General features: G+C 45.8%; 1 protein-coding gene and 1 non-coding gene across 4 annotated transcripts; both read right to left on the bottom strand.

Annotated features, from left to right (window-relative positions):
- Positions 1-1,245: 1,245 nt before the first annotated feature.
- On the bottom strand, positions 1,246-5,754 carry ITPRIPL1 (ITPRIP like 1). 3 transcript variants are annotated; one of them, XM_055327380.1, is made up of 3 exons: positions 5,507-5,754; positions 5,250-5,352; positions 1,246-4,516 (listed from the first exon to the last, which is right to left on the bottom strand). In XM_055327380.1, the coding sequence occupies exon 3, from the start codon at positions 4,424-4,426 to the stop codon at positions 2,783-2,785; it is 1,644 nt and encodes a 547-aa protein (XP_055183355.1). In that variant the 5' UTR covers positions 4,427-4,516; positions 5,250-5,352; positions 5,507-5,754; the 3' UTR covers positions 1,246-2,782. The 3 variants fall into 3 exon arrangements, with proteins under 3 accessions (XP_055183355.1, XP_055183354.1, XP_055183356.1); XM_055327379.1 differs by having other exon boundaries at positions 1,246-4,440; XM_055327381.1 differs by lacking the exon at positions 5,250-5,352 and having other exon boundaries at positions 1,246-4,440.
- Positions 5,755-7,563: 1,809 nt separating this feature from the next.
- On the bottom strand, positions 7,564-7,680 carry LOC129511205 (U5 spliceosomal RNA). Its single transcript, XR_008664763.1, has one exon. It is a non-coding gene; the product is annotated as a U5 spliceosomal RNA (small nuclear RNA).
- Positions 7,681-14,098: the final 6,418 nt, after the last annotated feature.

Below are 14,098 nucleotides of genomic sequence, written 5' to 3'. Positions count from 1 at the left end.
ACTTCCCCAAAATGAATGGAAACAGCTTTAGTTTAGGTGAAGAACAATACTGTTATCAGTCGGCTACCTGAACAAACTTTTGGCTTCAAATTTTCCCTGACTTTCCAGCCTACAGCTGGTTTGTATCATAATGTAGTTCATGATATAAACCATCGAATCCCTGGGCCCAACAGACATATAGTTCAAATGGCTTTACATTCATTTTGGCCTCTGAGCAAATGCCTTTCATTTTTCTATGTGATACAAAATTCCTGACTTAAAGACTGGGCTACGGACCAACAATTTCTATCTTCTAGAATTTCTAAGCTGACATACCATCCTTTATCTTAAAATTAATATAGTGCTTTTCGCTTTTCAAAGCATGTTAACTCCTACATCTTGATATTCCCAAACCCATGCTGGAAGGTTGCTAGGTCAGGTGCTTTCTTCCAGGTTCTACCTTTTACTAGCTAGGTGACCTTAGGGAAGCTGTGTACTGTTTCTGTGCCTCAGCTTCCTCATAGGAAAAATGGAAGAGATAAAGCACCCACTTCATGGAATGCTTTTTTGGTGTGAGGATTGAGTTACCAGATGTGAAGCATTTAGAATGGCGCCTGGGCCATTGGAAATGCTCGATGAACGCTAAGTATTCCCATTACTATAACTGTTGTTATATCCTGGGTGCCAGCCAGGAATTGTTTTAGAATAAAGCTCAGCTTCCTAAATTATCTGGAGAAGTTCCCCTTTCATTGTTAGAGTATTCCCAGAGCACAACAGCTCTGTTCTTTCCATTACTACTTGTTTTTTCTATATTCTTTCTTACACCCTCGGCCCCACCCAAGCCTCACTGACTGTTCCCTTTGTAGTCTTCTGCTCACTCCAGTTTTCTTATCTTACTAGACTAGAAACCAGAGTGATAGAACATCATACTACCTTTCTACAGATTTATTCCTTCTACAGTTTATGTGTTTGTTTTTTGTTGGTTTTTTTGTTGTTGTTTTTGTGTAGCCACTAAGATCTTTTAAATTGGCTGATATTTTGGTTTGTGAGCCATGAGAATGAATAGCTTAGATGTTCCTTGACATTCTGAATTATTCTTTCCTGGCTACTGGCCATGCCACTGGGAAACCTCAGGGCAGACTGGTTCAAGGTGCATTGAGAAATACCAAGACATACTGGATGAAGCTATCGGGGTAACACAAATATCTTGGCAACAGGCCCATGAGAATGCTGATCTTCTGTGTGTGTTATTACATAGATTCCAAATGACACACAAAATAGCTTCCTTTATTGATGCGGAACTAAAACACCAGCAAATTATTTTCTAAACAAAAATAATATGGATGATTACAAAATATCAAAATCCCACTGGCATCAAACCAATCATCACTGCATCTTAACTTTCTTGAAAGCAGTACATGGCAGATAGCAGACAACACAGGAGCACAGCCGCTACTGTGCAGTGGGAATCTCAAATACTGACTGGCATGAACTCCTGGGACATAAATTTGTCACTTATTTTTGCGATGGAGAGGGAGTGGATACAACCAAAGCCCACAAGGCCAGCATCCAAACCCCCCTGTGATGGAGTTAAATGTTGGGGCCAGGTTATCCTCTCCAGATCTTCCTGGCATGCAGGGCAGGAACAGCATTGTTATTTCCAAAACAACCACACCCACAACGATAATCACTTTTCTTAAACCTCCTAATCAGGATGCCGCCTAGGATTTTGAAAGAAGGGAAAAATCCACCAATCACATCTCCAGAGTCACAACTCTGTTAGTGCTGGCCTGTTCCACAGTTCCCTTCCTGTCCGACCCTGGCAACGGGCCTGAATTGAGATGACCCCAATTTGCAAAACCTCATTGTTCAAAATATCCCTTTGTCATCCTTGAAAAGAGAACACAAAGGCATTAACAGACTGAGAAAAAGCACAGCTACACAGGGTGGCTAAACCTTCTTTTCATTGGACAAACAAGTGGCTCCCTTTAGAAACTAATTGTTCATTTCAGAAACCAACCCCCCAAAGATTGCTTCCAGGCATGAGAAGCTCGTTAGATGCTAGCTATTTCATTAATTTTAGTAAGTACATTATCTCAATTATGAAATAGATCACCATGGACTTAATATTTGTGGATCAAGGCTAATCAACTGTTTGCATAGTAGTGGAGTTTTCTTTCAGATGCATAAAAACAGCTATATATTATACAAAAATAGGGCTAAATTAAGAAAATGGAAAATAAACATCTTGGCTACACCTTCAAACAGAGGAGGTCTGAAAAATTAGATCCTAAAATACGAGAAGTTACCTTCATAGTATTTAGGATAAAATGGACTTCTATCAGCTTGGATGTGAATTAAGCTAACAATTCAACAAGGAAACCAGTTTACAAGGAATGTGCTGAGAGTCATTCACAAAAAAAAAAAGAAATAAGCTGGAATGGAGGTATTCTCTGGTTCTCTTTTACTTCCAGTGTTGACACAAAACACAACCTCACAGGCCCCCTCTGGTCTCAACTCTAGCTGCAAGAGCCTTCCATAAGATCCGTTCCCTGGGTCAGCTAAAAGTCAGGAGTAAAAAACCTCAGAAGACACACCTGGAATTACATCCTACATCCTTATGTATGTTGGACTCCGTCCTTATGAGTACTTCAGGTACTCCTTAAAGTGTCTTAATCTATCATAGCCCCTCCACCCCTCGCAAGGTGAAAGTCACACATACCACTAATGTGTCTGAAAAATAAACTCTTTGGCAGCCTGAGGAATCAGAAATACCTTCTCCCCTTTTTTAATGGCCTTTACATTAATGTTCCCCAGGCAATGGGGCACAGGGCAGCATTTTCACTTGGGTCAGAAGGCTGTGGAATTCTTCCACTGCCTGTGAGTGTGCCGTGGGGTTTAGCACCAGGTGTTGGAAGAGATTGACAGGCTCAGCATTCCGAAATGTCTTAGGGATCGGGATGGTCAGGGGCAGGAAGGTGTTACCAATGAGGAAATGATGGAGGGACCTTTGCTGGAGGCCACGGCCCAAGAACCAGAGGATGTCCTGGAGTCGCTGGGAGAGCATGCTGTGCTGCCAGTCTGTTAGAGGCAGCCGCAGCAACAGGTGCATGAGGGCTGTTTTGAAGTGGTAAGAGGTGAGGATGGGACGGGATGCTCCCTGGGGTAAACTCTGAAGGTCCCGGAGACTTAAGATGATCTGGAGGCACTTGAGGTGACAGGTGTTCTCTGGAGCAAAACGCCCTACCAGCTTCAGGAAAAGGTGTTCACAGGCTGCAAAGGACTCAGGCCAATCCACACTGGTTAGCTGTTCATGGTCAGGAGCCTGACTCACCAGATAGACCAAGGTGTCTTCCCGTTGCACCCCCAGGACCAATTGGATTGAGAGAAAGCGGCCTGAGCGGTAGTCCAGCCTGAGCTTGCAGGAGGTGGTAGACGGTGGGAGGCTGAGCTTAAAGTCGTATTTGTGGGCCACAAGGGCCCAGGCATTGCCCACCATGTTCCGGAACCACTGTACTGTCTTGCACACGTCCAGGTGGGAGCCAGTGCAGAGAGCCACCTTGATGGAGCTGCTACACTTGCCCAAGACGGCTGAGTGATCCCTATGGTGGTGCACCAGGCACAGCACATCCCCCAGAAGCTTCTCGCGCTTGCACACACATTCCGACTCCACCAGCACACAGCCACAGCGGCGGCCTAGGGCTGTATCCCTCATCTCCAGCACAAACATAGTGCCCTGTGGGGGAACAATGGGCACCAGAATATCAAATTTCTGGGTCTCCTGGAGGGTTCCCCATTTCTCAAAGGCAGCCCCGATGCCCAGGCAGTCCTCCAGCTGTGGGTGAGCCTCCCGGCGGCTGAGCACCCGACAGGCCTCAATCAGGTCGTCCACAAAGCTCTCCACAAACTCACAGGTGCAGGGCAGATCACGAGTGACATTCTGGACATAGTGTTTGTAAAAGGATTCCAGAGCCTCCCTCGAAGGGAAGTCAGTAAGACAGTTGTAGGAGGTGACAGGCACAACACGGACTTCCTCCTCCTCCTCATCGCTGCTGGAATCAAAGGCTGGCTCATGCTGCATGTTCTGTCGCAGGAGCTCAAAGACGAGAAAAAGGCAAAAGAGGCCAGCATTCCACAGGTTTCCCAGCATCCAGCCCAGTGGCCCCTCCTGGTCATCAGCCTGGAACGGCCATCTCATGTCTTTCTTCCCTAGCACTAACTGGTCACTGGATGTGTCTCCTCTCCAGAAGTTCTCTGCCTTCTGCTTCTGCTCAGCTGCTCGCTTTCTCTCTTCAAACTCTATCTCCAACTGTCGCATCTCCTCGCTCATCCGCTTCTCCAGCTGCCGACTTCTGGCTAGCGTGTCCAGGTCCATCCGGTCACTGACCATCAAGGGGTGGTGAACAACATACATCACTGCCAGGAACACAAGGCTTATCAAAGCCATGGAGGCTTCTGCATCTGGAGAAGTAGGAAGTTGGGAGTCAGTGGTGATCTTCAGGATTCATCTGTTCTCCAGTGCGTATTCCCCAGAGCCCTGGAACCCCAAATCCTGGAAGTTAACTACTCAGAAGAAACCAAAAGCTCACCGAGCTGGGTTTGGACAGAGCAAGGGTCTGCTCAGGAGGTGGTGTGGGAGAAAGGGGGTCAGCAGGATGTGCCACTCAGTCTTTCTGCTTTCCTTCCACATGGTGTGGGTGGTACTTAGGCTTCCAGAGTATGCACACAGCACTGTTCTCATTTCTGTGTAAGATGGGGAGGGGGACCCTCATGGTAGGGTGGCCTCACCCGACTCATCAGTCCACCGTGAGCACCAGGTGTGCCCTGCTGATCCCAGAGGCTCCCTTCCACTGGCAGAAAGCACTGATCTGCCTAGGCAACACCTTTCCTCTTGCAGGCAGCCAGCCCAAGCCCCAGCTATAGTATCCCACTTCCTCTGTGACTTCACAATCCTCATTCTGCTCACCCTGTGTCATCAGAACACTCAGCCTCTCCTCCCTCATGCCCAGTGGGGCAACTCCCAGTGGGCGAGAGGGAGGCACAGTGCCACCAGCCTGCTCTCTGCTGCTTCCCGCTGTGCTCTCTGAGCTCCTAAGGCGGCTGCTCCATGCCCTGTCGTCAACGGCAAGGCAAGGCTCCACCTCTCAGCCCAGGAAAGTTCGTGAAGGACCAGGTGCCCAAAGCCTCTTGACAGCCGTTGGTAGTGGATTCTCTGCCTACCCACCCACCACGAGGCTTCTGGCACTCACCCCATAAACTACTGGGCTTACCGAGATTATGAAGGACTACGCCGCGCGGCGCTGAAGCCAGGTGGGGGACTCTCCTCCCTTTGGAACTTGGCCTTGCTTAGCCTCACCGCTCGCTCCAGGAGCCCTGTTAAAATTTACAAGGTACCTAGGGGCTGTGTCTCAAAGCAGGGTGCCCCCCCCATTCACAAACTTCCCCAAATTCCACGCCCTGCGATCCGAACTCTTATCCGCCTACCCTCCTGGGGGTTTCTCCTGGAACCTGGGGCCAGGTTACTCACCGCCGGTGTCAGCTGGAACACGGTCTTAAAGAGACAGCGCGGCCTGACTGCCCCCGCCTTTTCCCCGGCGGGGTGGGGGCTCCGGGGGCCTCTCCGGGGCCGCCCGGGGGAGTGGCCCCGCTGCCCTCTCCCGGGGAGCGCACCATCTTGTCCGAGAACCCGGGGCTCCGAGGGTCCCCGCGCCGCAGCCCCTCCGCCCGGGAGACCCCCGCCGCGCCGCTCCGAGGGCGCCAGCCCCGCTCGGCGGCTCCCGCCGTCCAGGCTCCACCCCGCCCAAGCTCCTCCCACCCCGACTCCGCCGCCGAGCGCGCCGCGGGAGCGCCGCCCTGGGGCCCCGGTGGCCCGGCTCGCGGACGCGCGCCTCCCGTGCGCCGAGCGGAGCGGCTGCGGCCCGGGCCTCGTCGCCGAGGAGCTCGCGCGCCGCAGCCGCTCGGGCTCCCGGAGCTGGTGCCAAGGGCAACTGCAGTGCCGGCTGCCGGCTGCTCGCGGCTGCGTGCGCCAGGGGTCTACTTACTGGGAGTTTGCAGTGCACCGGACTTACGGTGAAGATGCTGATATAACTAGGAATTGACGGGGGCAGAGGGGCGTCATTCCCAGGTGGGGCTGGCCCTGCGCAGAATGGCACAGGAGCTGAGGTGTGTCGTCAGGTGTGTCCACGTGCCTCACCCCCAGCCCACGCCCAGACTTAGGCGTCTTTCCCCACCTCCTTTCTCCTATCAAGTGGCGGTCGATCGTGAAAAGCCAGACAGCACGCAAAGACCTGGCTTGAGGCCTTACTTCTCACTCACTAGCTCCGTAGGAGTAAGAATCCTAAACCTCCAGGATAGCCTTGCTGATGAGATGGGCGTATAAAGGAAAACTTGATGAAGTGTGGAGACTGGACAAGCCTTGTGATGCACTAAAGTATCCCCGCAGAAGGGGTTTCCCGGAAAGGATGGTCAGAGTATCACAAAGAGCCCCCAGCCTTCCTGTCATGTGTCAGCTAACCAAGGAGAAAAGGAAGTGGTGTCTTTTCATACTAGCGAAAGTCCTTCTGATGAAATACAATCAAATTTCAGGCTCCTTATCCAGCGGCAATGTGGAAGGGGGGAGGTTGCATACAACTGGACAGTGCTTCCCAAAACACTGACTTATTTCACCGTGAAGGAGGAAAAACTGTCTTCTGGTTGGCCATGACTGAAGCTCCAAAGTTACTTTTTATAAACTTGCGGGCTACTACCACTAAGTATTAGCAAAATCACACGGTGACAGTGAAATTCTCTTTATGTCTTAGCATATGACAATGTTAGGATGAAAAAAATAAATTTTAGAATGTGCAAACAATGATTTTTAAAGCCATGTGTTTAAAGGTGTGTGTTCCTGGTCAAATAAGGGTTTGTTTTAAAAGTGTGAGTTAGGGGCACCTGGGTGGCTCAGTGGTTGAACGTCAGCCTTTGGCTCAGGTCATGATCCTGGGGTCCAGGGGAGGCTGCTTCTCCTTCTGCCTATGTTTCTGCCTCTCTCCCTGTGTCTCTCATGAATAAATAAATAAGTTTTTAAAAGTGTCGAGTTAGAAAACATTCGCTAGTTTGAGAGTTGGAGCTCATGAAGTTGTTTGCTATAGCAAATAGACTCCAAGCTAGAGAATTATAATCCATGTAAATATCACCATTAAATCAACAAGAAGCCCTCTAACAGTGAACACTTATTGGCCTGTTTTTGGTGATTTTTCTGCTTTGGCATGGTATGAAGTGATTGCTGACTTAGTGGGATTCAAAGAAAACCAAGTCATTTGGACACCCTGATATTCATGCTAATTGGTGGTTGTAGACCGATGACATGGGTAAACTGTAGCAGTGGCCATTCTTTTTTTTTTTTTTTTAAGATTCTATGTATTTATTCGTGGTAGACACACAGAGAGATGGAGAGACACAGAGGGAGAAGCAGGGTCCATGTAGGAAGCCCAACGCAGGACTTGATCCTGGGACTCCAGGATCACACCTTGGGCCAAAAGCAGGTGCCAAACTGCTGAGCCACCCAGGGATCCCCCCAGGCATCTTTCTTTATACTTTATAGATAGCCTTGTTTAAAATAGGGCCTCAAAAAATTGAGTTAAGACTCAGAATTGTTCCTCTCCATGGAAATCCTTAGTAAAAGGTGAAAGATTTATACGATCTGAAGAGAAACCAGAGTATTCATTTATATATTTTTTATTTTTAAAGATTTCATTTATTTAGTCATGAGAGACACAGAGACAGAGGCAGAGACACAGGCAAAGGGAGAAGCAGGCTCCATGCAGGAAGCCGGAGGTGGGACTCCATCCCGCATATCCAGGATCAGGCCCTGGGCTAGAGGCGGTGCTAAACCTATGAGCCACCCCAGCTGCCCGTGGCCATTCATTTTAACAACTGAATTCCACAGAGGTGGGATTTACCCTTGTCAAGCAAGGAAACATGGTAGTTTTCCCAAAAATAATTTTATTTTTATCATTAAAAAATAAGTACATAAGAAGTAATTACCTACATAATCTATGTACGAGTCTGCCTCTTGGCTTGCAAAACCTAAAATGTATTTAAGACTATTAGTGTTGAGGGATCCCTGGGTGGCTCAGTGGTTTGGTGCCTGCCTTTGGCCGGGTGCGTGATCCTGGGGTCCTGGGATTGAGTCCCACATTGGGCTCCCCAGGCTCCCCTAGGAGGCCTGCTTCTCCTTCTGCCTGTGTCTCTGCCTCTCTCTGTGTGTCTCTCATGAATAAATAAATAAAGTCTTAAAAAACAAAAGACTACTAGTGTTTATTGGGGGCACCTGGCTGACTCAGTCAGAGGAGCATGTGACTCTTGATCTCAGGGTTGTGAGTTTGAGCCCTCCATTGGGTGTAGGAAGAGATTACTTAAAGAAAAAAGAAAACTTATTAGTGTTTTGGCAAAAACAGTTGCTCAAAGATTTGAAAACATTGGCAGAAATATGAGTAATCAATTTAAAAACAAGTCACATGATTCTGAGTGATTTTCCTTGGCTTGATGAAACAGTAAATGTTTTAATACTGCTCAGTTGTAGCTGTTTATTCAGGGAGCCAATGCAGAGTTTACAATTACTGATGAATTAGACTTTCTGAATAGTCTGCATGGGACAACTGCAGGCAAAAATATTTCAAAAGAAGCTGAGAAAACACTAATTCACTACAACCTGACATGGAATCTGCTAATATGTTACCACTGATGGTAATAAAAATATATGCAGAGTGGAAAAAGGCTTAGAAAGGCAAATTTACAAAGCTTGTGAAAATTTCAAGTGTTTAAAGCCTAGGGTTATTCATTGTATTATTCATTGGCAGATACTTTGTAGAAAATATTTGAATCTGTCATATATTCATGAACCCATAGTGTCAATGGTGAACTTTGTTCATTCTCATGGACTTAAAAATCGTCAGTTCTGGAAATTTTCATCAGAAATAGACACTGAGCATCTTGACTTATCCTACCATCGTTAGCAGTTGGCAATCTTTTTGAGCTTGGGGCTGAGATTGAAATTTTTCTTTTTCTTTTTTTTTAAAGATTTTGTTTATTTATTCATGAGAGACATAGAGAGAATGAGAGAAAGAAGCAGGCTCCATGCAGGGAGCCCAATGCAGGACTCAGTCCCAGGACCCCAGGATCACACCCTGGGCTAAAGGCAGGGGCTAAACTACTGAGCCATCCAGGAATCCCTGAAATTTTTCTAAACAAGAACTGCCCTCAACTACTCTTATCAAACACCGAATGACTTTGAAAGTTAGCTTTTGTTGTTATTTTTTAAGTAGGCCCTATGCCTTGCATGGAGCCCAATGCGGGACTTGAATTTATGACCCAGAGGTCAAAATCTGAGCTGAGACCAACAGTCAGATGCTTAACTGACTGAGCCACCCAGGTGCCCCTTGATATTGTTTCTTAATGAAGTCAACATAAAATAACAAGATAAAATGGTGTTTATATGTGAAATTAATTCTCTGATGGAATTGTTTTAACAAATTTTGAGTCACAAGTAGTATCAAGTTACTTTTTACAATTCCTGTGCTGTCAAAAATAAAATATACAAGATGTCATTCCTACATAAATTTGTAGCAGATATATTTTCTGAGCTCAAATTACATACAGTTCCAGCAATTTGTCAGACATCAGTGCAAGTGGAAGGAACACTTCCATATTTCAAAATTCGTGCAATTGAGAATCTTCCACATAATCTTCAATTAGAAATGATTAATCTGCAGTGTAATGACATACTAAAAAGCCAAATAAGAGAAGAATCTAATTATATAACAATGAATATACTCAATTAAATCATATGCTTGTGTATTAATATATCAGTATTAATAACTGTATTAGAAAACGCTTTCAAAGAGGCAATAGGTAATAACTTGTTACAGATCAGTATTAACAGATGAACAGTTGCAATTTGGATGATAGGAAACATTAACTTTGAGCCCTAATTAAGTGACATGTTATTTCCAAAATAAAAAAGAATTCCATTCTTTTCATTAGCAGCCCCATATTAAAAAAAATGCACTTGATCATTATTAGTACACTGTGAATTTTGTCAATAAAATTTTGTGGAAATTTATTTTCTCTCATTATGTGAATGCCTACCTAATTCTCAATTTTGCCTCTTGGCTGGCAAACATTAAAACATTTACTCTCGGGATCCCTGGGTGGCGCAGCGGTTTGGCGCCTGCCTTTGGCCCAGGGTGCGATCCTGGAGACCCGGGATCAAATCCCACGCTGGGGCTCCCGGTGCATGGAGCCTGCTTCTCCCTCTGCCTGTGTCTCTGCCTCTCTCTCTTTCTCTCTCTGTGACTATCATAAATAAATTAAAAAAAAAACATTTACTCTCTGGCCTTTTACAGAAAGGATTAACTGTCCTTCTGTTTGTTTAAATATTTTATTTATTTATTCATGAGAGACAGAGAGAGAGAAGCGGAGACATAGGCAGAGGGAGAAGCAGGCTCCATGCAGGGATCCCAATGTGGACTTGTCCCCCAGACCCCAGGATCGATCCCCTGGACCCCAGGATGAGGCCCTGAGTCAAAGGCAGACACTCAACTGCAGAGCCACCCAGGTGTCTGCACTGTCCTTTGTATTCAAGCAGTAAAATGTACACATTTCCCCAGAAATTCTTTTTTAAAGATTCCTCTTTTTGTAAACATGACACACACTCATTGTAAAAATGACACACACTCATTGTAAAAATGCATATTATATAGGAGGAATAGGAAAAGAAGCCACACTTATACCCCACTACCCAGAGATAAGCGTTACAGATTTTGGGAGTAACTTCTAGACATGATTTGTACCAGTATTTCCAAAAATGTTCCCCTTTGAGCACTAGTTGCTCAAGTTGACCCTCAACAAGCAGATTTGTATGTTTCTTGATAACATTTTTTTAAAAGATTTTATTTATTCATTCATGAGAGACAGACAGAGGGAGAAGCAGGCTCCATGCAAGGAGCCCAATGCAGGGGACTCCGGGGTCACGCCCTGGGCCGAAGGTAGGCGCTAAACTGCTGAGCCACTCAGGGATTCCCTCTTGATGACATTTAAAAAACTCATAAACACAAAACAAAAATGATCATTGTGAAGAGTTTGGAAAATACAGAAAAGTTTTAAAAATCTATATTTATCTTTATTTTTTAAAAGATTTTATTTATTTTAGAGAGAGAGTGAGGGAAAGCACACACAAGCTGGGGGAAGGGCAGAGGGAGAGGGAGAAGCAGAGTCCCCGCTAAGCAGGGAGCCCACAGTGGGGCTTGATCCTGGGAACCCAAGATCATGACCTGAGCCAAAGACAGACTTAACCAACTGAGCCACCCAGGTACCCAAAAATATCAGTTTTTTAAAAATCACCCTTAATCCTGCAGTATCAGTTAGGATCCCCAGCAGGATATTTTTCTTCTTTCTTTCTTTCTTTCTTTTTCTTTCTTTCTTTCTTTTTTTTTTTTTTAAGATTTTACTTATTTATTCATGAGAGACACAGAGAGAGAGGCAGAGACACAGGCAGAGGGAGAAGCAGGCTCCCTGTGAGGAGCCTGATGCAGGACTTGATCCCAGGACCCCAGGATCATGACCTGAGCCAAAGGTAGAAACTCAACCACTAAGCAACCCAGGTGTCCCCCAGCAGGATTTGATGGCATACTCATGTTGGGTAATTGAGGAGAGCTTAATCAAGGAACAAAAGAATTTCGCAATTTTGGGAAAACTGCAAGGGGTGGTTAATATTCCTGGAGCTAGTCCAACAGGGAGCACACCTCTGGGTAAGGGTGAGGAGGAGGGAGTGATTTGTTACCAAAACTTGAAAGGAGTAGCTATGTGGAGAGGATGTCTGATAAGAAAATGTGGTCTTCAGTTGAGAGGATGAAGTCAACCCTGTGGGACACCACAGGAAGAGAGCTGAGTTCTCTCGAAACTCATTTCCTGCTGATGCCTCCCATTGGCCAAAACCAACCGGAAGCCAGAGAACAAGGGAGCCCCTTGATTCAGTCCTTCTGGGTCAGTGCGTGGCCCGAGGGCACAGAGCCAAAAGGAGAAAGAGGGGAGCGGATGTGCAGGGGCAGAGAGAGATGCACACGTCACTGCCAAAGGTCCCTAAACTCAGCTCTGATAAGCACCAGTCTGTGAGCTCATATTCAGATGAACTGCCTCCGCCACTACAAACACATTTGGGTCCCCACTCTTCAGACCAAATTTAGATACACTGCCCTCTTCTCCTCTGAAAAGAATCAGAACTCCTTTGACAGTGACAGCACAACAGGTCAGGACATCCAAAAAGGCAGGTGAGCCTATAAAAATATCTCATTGAGATTACAAAGTGAGGAAGTCATTGTGAGACCTGTCTCAGGTGATGTTAGGAAAGCCCTGAAGAGGTCACACAGCACTCCCGCTGTTAGAGTGAATGGCAGATGATGAAGCTAAAAGTCATAAATAATCGCTGGGAGAGGGCACCTGGGTGGCTCTTTGAGCATCTGCCTTTGGCTCAGGGTCTGATTCTGGACTCCCTGCATTGGGCTCGATTTTAAAATTTTAAAGATTTAAAAATCTTTTTTTTTAAGATTTATTTTTATTTATTTATGATAGACATAGAGAGAGGCAGAGACACAGGCAAAGGGAGAAGCAGGCTCCATGCCGGGAGCCTGATGCGGGGCTCGATCCCGGGACTCCAGGATTGCGCCCTGGGCCAAAGGCAGGCGCGAAACCGCTGAGCCACCCAGGGATCCCCAAGATTTAAAAATCTTTAAAAAGTAATTAAATTTAAAAATAAATATTTTATTTATTTATTCATGAGAGACACAGAGAGAGAGGCAGAGACATAGGCAGAGGGAGAAGCAGGCTCCCTGTGAGGATCCTGATGCGGAATTCTATGCCGGGATTCCGGGATCATGCCCTGAGCCAACGGCAGATGCTCAACCATTGAGACACCCAGGTGTCCCTAAATAAAATCTTAAAAAAAAAAAAAAAAAATCCCCGGGAGAAGGTGAACCATGGAGCCGTGAAGATATTTTTTTTAAAAAATTTTTTATTGGAGTTCAATTTGCCAACATATAGCATAACACCCAGTGCTCATCTCACCAAGTGCCCCCTCAGTGCCCGTCATCCAGTCACCCCAACCCCCCCCCACCGCCCACCGCCCTTTCCACTACCCCTTGTTCGTTTCCCAGAGTTAGGTGTCTCTCATGTTTTGTCACCCTCGCTGATATTTTCACTCATTTTCTCTCCTTTCCCCTTTATTCCTTTTCACTATTTTTTACATTTCCCAAGTGAATGAGACCATATAATGTTTGTCCTTCTCCAATTGACTTACTTCACTCAGCATAATACCCTCCAGTTCCATACACGTTGAAGTAAATGGTGGGTATTGGTCGTTTCTAATGGCTGAGTAATATTCCATTGTATACATAGACCACAGTGAAGATATTTTTTAAATGACAAAGTTTTTGTAAAAGATTCCTGTGTTTTCAAATTTTTTAAAACATCCATGTGTTTTCGAATTTTTTAAAACATCCATGTTTTCTTTTTTTTAAAAAAAGATTTTATTTATTCATGAGAGACAGAGAGAGACACAGAGAGAGACAGAGAGAGACAGAGAGAGGCAGAGACACAGGCAGAGGGAGAAGCAGGCTCCATGCAGGGAGCCCGACGTGGGACTCCGTCCGGGGTCTCCAGGATCACGCCCTGGGCTGAAGGCGGCGCTAACCGCTGAGCCACCTGGGCTGCCCCATCCATGTGTTTTCATTTTTTTTTTTTTTTTTTTTTTTTTTTTTACCAAAATTAGTCTAGTCACTACACAATGTTACTCATGTTTTGGTCATGACACAATAAACCTACAAGAATATAGAAATGTATGTATAAAAAGTAGAATGTGTAAGTCTACATTAAATGGAAAATAGACTATAGTATAGTGAGTGAAAAAAAGGCAGGTTACACAAAGCATGCTAGCAGTTGCTTGTCTTTTTTTTAAGATTTTATTTATTCATTCATGAGAGACGCAGAGATACAGGCAGAGGAAGAAGCAGGATCCATGCAGGAAGCCTGACGTGGGACTCCATCCCGGGTCTCCAGGATCACACCCTGGGCTGAACGCGGCGCT

The sequence above is a fragment of the Nyctereutes procyonoides genome, unplaced genomic scaffold, assembly GCF_905146905.1.
Source record: "Nyctereutes procyonoides isolate TBG_1078 unplaced genomic scaffold, NYPRO_anot_genome, whole genome shotgun sequence".
NCBI lineage: Eukaryota > Metazoa > Chordata > Mammalia > Carnivora > Canidae > Nyctereutes > Nyctereutes procyonoides.
Note: the sequence above shows the minus strand (reverse complement) of the source record. Positions and strands in the feature narration are given on the sequence as shown.